Consider the following 6,505-nt stretch of genomic DNA (forward strand, 5'->3'; position numbering starts at 1 on the left):
TTTTTTTTTTTTTTTTTTTTTTTTTTTTTTTTTTTTTTTTTTTTTTTTTTTTTTTTGATTTTTTTATTTTAAATTTTTTTTTTTTAATTTTAATTTTTTTTTTTTTTTTTTTTTTTTTTTTTTTTTTTTTTTTTTTTTTTTACTTATTTTTATATAGAGAGAATATATTTTGAAAATTCTCTTTATATATTATTGCATTAATTAATTTTTCTTTTCATATTCCATTTAAAAAATATATAAATATATTATATATATATATATATATATATATATATATATAATGAATGAATAGAAGCTTTTAACTTTTTACCTTTTTTTTTTAATATTATATATATGGACTATAAAAATAAAATCATATAAATATATATATAAAAAAAATACATATTTTGTATATATATAATTTTTTTGTATTATATAATATATTTATATATATATTAAAATATATATTTATAATCCCTCTATACTAATATATATATATATAATTTATTATATGCTGCTTTCTTTATATGTATGTTAAAAATTATTTTAATTATATAGTAATAATAATATAATTTATTAATTACCATTTTTTTTAATATAAAATATCGTTCCATATATCAAGGAAAAACCTTTTAAATATATAAATATTATAATATATATATATATATATATATATATATATATATATATATATATATATATATATATTTATATATATAATGAAAAATAAAATAAAGTATATTTATAAAATAAGGAATATACATAAGATCATAATATATAATATTATTAATATATATATATATATATATATATTATATATTATATAATAATTTAATTTTTTGTAATTATATATATATTTTTTTATTATTTAAAGAATTATTTAATAAAAAATATATAATTAATAAAATTAAAAAATGACAAAGTATTCATATTATATTAATTTTATATTATAATATATTTATATATATTTTATATTTATTGTAAATTCATGAAAAATTATGATAATATTAAATTATATATATATATATATATACATATATATATAATATATGTTTTATTTTCTTCATCTTTTGAAAAATATTTTTATTTTAAGATCATCTTTTTGTTTTATACTTTTATCTTCTTCATTTTTTTTTTCATATATTGTTGAATATTTTAAAGATATATCATTTTGTTTTATTTTTTCAACTTTTTTTTTTTTTTATTTGTTTATATATATAAATATATATTTAGATAAAAAAAGATATATACACCTTTTTTTTTAAGATAATTTTTAAACATTATTCTATGTATATAAATTTTGTAAAGAAATTTATGTATACATTTTTATTTTTGTTATATATGAATTATTTTTATTTAACAAAAATCAAATTGTGTTATTCTTATTAAGCTAACATAATGAACAATAAAACAAACAAACAAATAAATAAATAAATAAATAAATAAATAAATATATATACATATATATAAATATATATGAATAATGGTATATATTATATATTTTTTTTTGTATTTATATCTATTTTTTTATTTTTTTTTTCATTGCATATTCTATATAACATAATATTAGTTAACCACCCAGTCTAAGGTATATATATTACGACACATAATATATATATGAATATGTTATATTGTAAAATTTAAAAGAAATAATTAAATTGTATTTTTTTTTTTTTTTTTTTTTTTAAATATTCAATAAAATGAGTCTTTGAAATGTAATGAATAAGACAAAATATCTTCATTAATAATAAAATAAAAGAAAGCTTTTTTTTTTTTTTTTTAATCCTTTATATAAAAATATAAAGAGGGCATATTTTGAAAATATATAGCATTTTTTTTTTAACTTTGAGAGAAAACAAATAGGGAATAGCAAAATTAAAAGTATATTAAATATATATATAAAAAAAATATTTAAAAACAAACAAAAAAAGAAACATATAATATCAATAAATAATTTATTATATATCTAGTTATAAATATTATAACAATAAAATTCGACCATAAGCATATATTTTTTTTTATAAGAGAATTATTTATAAGTTCTTGTAATATATATATATATATATATATTGATACACATATATAATATATATATATATATATATATATAGGTAGAATATGGGAGTACCCACCTTTTACAGATGGCTAGTTACAAGGTATCCAAAAATAGCCAAAGCAGTTTACGAGACCAGAGATAGTGATGTGTATTCAAGAAGAACAAAATATGATGAGAATGGAGAATATTTTAAAGTACACGATTTAAATGATTATGTTAATAATACAGATGAATTACATTGTTCAGATAATATCAATGGATATTTCGATAATATGTATTTAGATATGAATGGAATTATTCACTTATGTTCACATAGTGATAATAGTAAAAGAGCAAAAAGTAATGAAGAAATATTTCTGAATGTTTTTTTATATGTAGAAAGATTATTTGATATTATAGAACCCAAGAAACTTCTTTATATGGCTATTGATGGTGTTGCACCTAAAGCAAAAATGAATCAACAAAGAAGTAGAAGATTTAAATCTATATCATGTTCAGAAATAGAAAAGAGAGCATATTTAGAATTAAAGGAACGTTTTATAGCTGAAAATAAAATGGTACCTGAGGAAACAACCTATTGGGATAGTAATGTTATAACTCCAGGTACTGAATTTATGCATGAATTATCTATTGCTTTAAAATATTTTATTGAACACAAAATTACAAATGATGAAAAATGGAAAAATGTTGTTGTTATATTTTCTGATTCTAATGTATGCGGAGAAGGAGAACATAAAATATTTAATTTTATAAAATCGCAAAGAGCACAACCAGGTTATGATCCAAATACTAGACATGTAATACACGGGATGGATGCTGATTTAATTATGCTTTCTTTAGCTAGTCATGAACCATATTTTTATATATTAAGAGAAATTATTGATTTAGACCCGAAATCTGAAGAAAAAGAAAAAACGAAAAAAAAAGATTATGTAGGTATGCTTAAAAGTTATGATGATTTACATTTCTGTACTAGATATACTAAAAAAGAAAAAAAATTATTTAATAAATATAATGATCCAAATTATGCTAATGTTACGATTAGTAAGAATGCGTCACTTAATTATGAATATTGGAATGAATTGCAAATTCTGGATTTAACCATATTAAGAGAATACTTATTAAAAGATCTATTTTTTGATACAAGCTTTAATATGGAAAGATGTATAGATGATTTTATATTTATTTGTTTTTTTTGTGGAAATGATTTCTTACCTCATTTACCATCCATTTCTATAGCAGGAGGAAGTATAGATCAATTAATATTATTATATCAAAAGGTTCTACCAACATTAGGAGATTATTTAATTAATGAAGGTTCTATTAATTTAAAATCTTTTACAAAATATATATCTTTCATAGCGGAGGTGGAAAGGGAAACCTTTGTTTCTCAATATGATTTCAAGAAGAAAAGAGAAAAAAGAGAATTACAACAAAAGGATTCATTAAAAAGAGCGAAATGTGTTGATGATCCAACAGATCAGGTTCTACAGCATTTAGAAAAATCAGATGTAAACAACAAGACAAATAAAGTTCAACAAGGTGAAATTAATACTAATAAAGGACCTAATAGTATGTTAGCAAATAAATCGGAAAATATTACAACTCCTGCATCTAGTCTTGTTTCAAAAAAAATGTTATATGAAAGTAAAATTCAAAGTATGCAGCCTATGAGAAATATTAAGTATAAAGATAAGAAAGGTGAAAAAAGTATTAATTTTCTAGTTCGCCCTGTTTCAAATGTTGAGAAACCTATAAATAATGAACAAGAGGAAGATCACTCATTGAATAGTGATTTATTACAAAAAGGTGAAACATTTTTTAATAATGATACATTACAAGATGGTGATACCCTACAAAATAATAATAATAATAATGATAATAATAATGATAATGATAATACTAATGAACATAATAATAATAATAATGATAATACTAATGAACATAATAATAATAATAATAATAATAATAATGATAATACTAATGAACATAATAATAATAATAATGATAATAGTTTATTTTCTAATAACGATATATTCTCAAATAATGATGCATGTAATTATAATGACACATTTTCTAATAATGATACTTTATCGAATACTGAGGTGTTACCAAAAGATTCATATGATGAAAATAAAAAATTAGATGATATTAACGAATTCAATTTATTATTAAAAGAAGCTATTAAAAAAGCAAACGAATGTGAAAATCCAAAAGAGGATGTAGAATTAGGAGGAGATGAAAATCCAGATATTATAAGAATGAAATATTATAAATCTAAATTTCATTTAGATGATAATGATGCTATAGAAGATTTTATTAAAGATGTTGTTTATAAATATGTTGAAGGATTAGCTTGGGTTCTGGCATATTATTTTCAATCTTGTCCTATGTGGCATTGGTATTATCCATATTATTATGCTCCATTATCTTCAGATTTAATTATTGATAATATAACTTTTAATTTTGAAAAAGATGAACCATTATTACCATTCGAACAATTATTATGTGTCTTACCAGCTAATTCAAGCCATTGTTTACCAAAAATGTATAAACAATTAATGTTACATAAAGATTCACCAATTATCGATTTTTATCCTCATACTTTTAAAGAAGAAGAAAATGGGAAAAAATATAAATACCAGTGGATTATATTACTTCCATTTGTAGATAAGGATAGAATAATTAAACACGCAAGACCTTTACATGATACATTAAATAATGATGAAAAAAAAAGAAATAGGAGGGGTCTCAATAAAATATATGTTAGCTCAAATCATCCATTATCGAAAACAATAACAAAATCTATTAAAAATTATTTAAAAGAAGTTAAAGAAAAGGAATCCTTAAAAAATGAAGATGCATTAATAAATATGCAAAATAAAGAAGATATTGAATATTCCCATAATGCTGAACGAAATGAAGCTAATATGAATGATGAAGAACACGATAATGAAGAAAAGGACACTGTAAGTAATAATAATAATAATAATAATAATAATGAAAAGCAGAATATAATCAACAAAAATGATAACAATAACAACAACAAGAACAATACATATGATGTTTATTTTAAAAATATGAATATAACCATTCCAATAACTACCAACAGAAATGTTAATCTCTTTGGATATTTAAATTGTAAACATGAAGAAAGTGATGTACATATACTTAAAAAAATATTTAAATTCTCATCGAACTTTTCATCAACTTGTAATAGTGCGTTCTATTTACAACCAGAATTTGAAAAACATTCATCAGCACTCTTGAAGAACCATATTAGACCCAAAAATGTTTTAAATGTACTAGATATAAATAACGAAGAAAGAAAATTAAGATTTAACGCACCAGCTGCTAAAAGGATGATTTTAAATAGTTTAAGCAATAATCATCCACAAATCTATTCTTTCACCAAATATAACCAATCAAGAAATCAAGAAACGAATCATCATTATCATAATCCTAATAATTATTCAAATGATCCTAGGTTAAATAATGCTTACCATTATAATAATAAAGTAAGAGATAATATGCATAATTATAATAATAGTGCAAATTATAATTATACAAAGACACCAAAAAATTATAATTATCATCATAATCAAAATTTCCAAGATCAAAATTATAATAATAATTTCCCAAACTTGTCACATAAAAATAATAATATGTATCAAATGCCAAAAAAAAATGTCACATATTCACATGAACATAAAAAAGATGTAACTTATAATAATTATAATAATTCTAGAAATACATATAATAAAGATAATACAAATTACGAATCCCCATATAACGTGTCATACAATTCTCATTATAATAATAATAATTATATCAAGCATAAAAATGATCCCAAGTCATTCTCAAATAATAATATATATAATAATAATCCCCCTCATAGTTATCATCATAATAATTATAAAAACTATAGTAATAATTATCATAATTACCACAACGAAGGAAATTATTATAAAAAGGATCCCTACCATAACAACAGCAGCAATTATAATAATAACACAACTGGAACAAATAAAAAAAATAACTACTATAATAATAGATCAATGCCTTATAAGGATAAATGATATTGAAGAACAAATGTATGAAATAAATATATATGTGTATATATTTTTTCTTTTTCTTATCCCTTTAGAATTAATTATTATGTATTTAGCCTTATACATAATTATATATATATATATATATATAAGGTATATATCAAAAGTACAATTTTTAATAAATTTATTATTATATATTTTATTATATTCCATTAAGAATGGAAATCAAAAATTCATTTTGTTACATGTCTTTTTCATTTTATTTCTATGTATAACTTGTTAATAAATTATATGAAATTAAATTATTAACAAAAAAAAAAAAAAAAAAAAAAAAAAAAAAAAAAAAAAAAAAAAAAAAAAAAATTTTTTTTTTTTTAATTATTTTATTTTTTTTTTTTTTTTTTTTTTTTTTTTTTTT

General features: G+C 19.1%; 1 protein-coding gene across 1 annotated transcript; it reads left to right on the top strand.

Annotated features, from left to right (window-relative positions):
• Window positions 1–2,097: 2,097 nt before the first annotated feature.
• PRSY57_0907500 (exoribonuclease, putative) lies at window positions 2,098–6,114 on the top strand (the record flags this gene model as incomplete). The annotated part of the gene is made up of 1 exon (XM_012907315.2): window positions 2,098–6,114. One exon carries the CDS (start codon window positions 2,098–2,100, stop codon window positions 6,112–6,114), a length of 4,017 nt encoding a protein of 1,338 aa, XP_012762769.2.
• Window positions 6,115–6,505: the final 391 nt, after the last annotated feature.

This window comes from Plasmodium reichenowi, chromosome 9 (assembly GCF_001601855.1).
Source record: "Plasmodium reichenowi strain SY57 chromosome 9, whole genome shotgun sequence".
In the NCBI taxonomy this organism is placed as follows: Eukaryota; Apicomplexa; class Aconoidasida; order Haemosporida; family Plasmodiidae; genus Plasmodium; species Plasmodium reichenowi.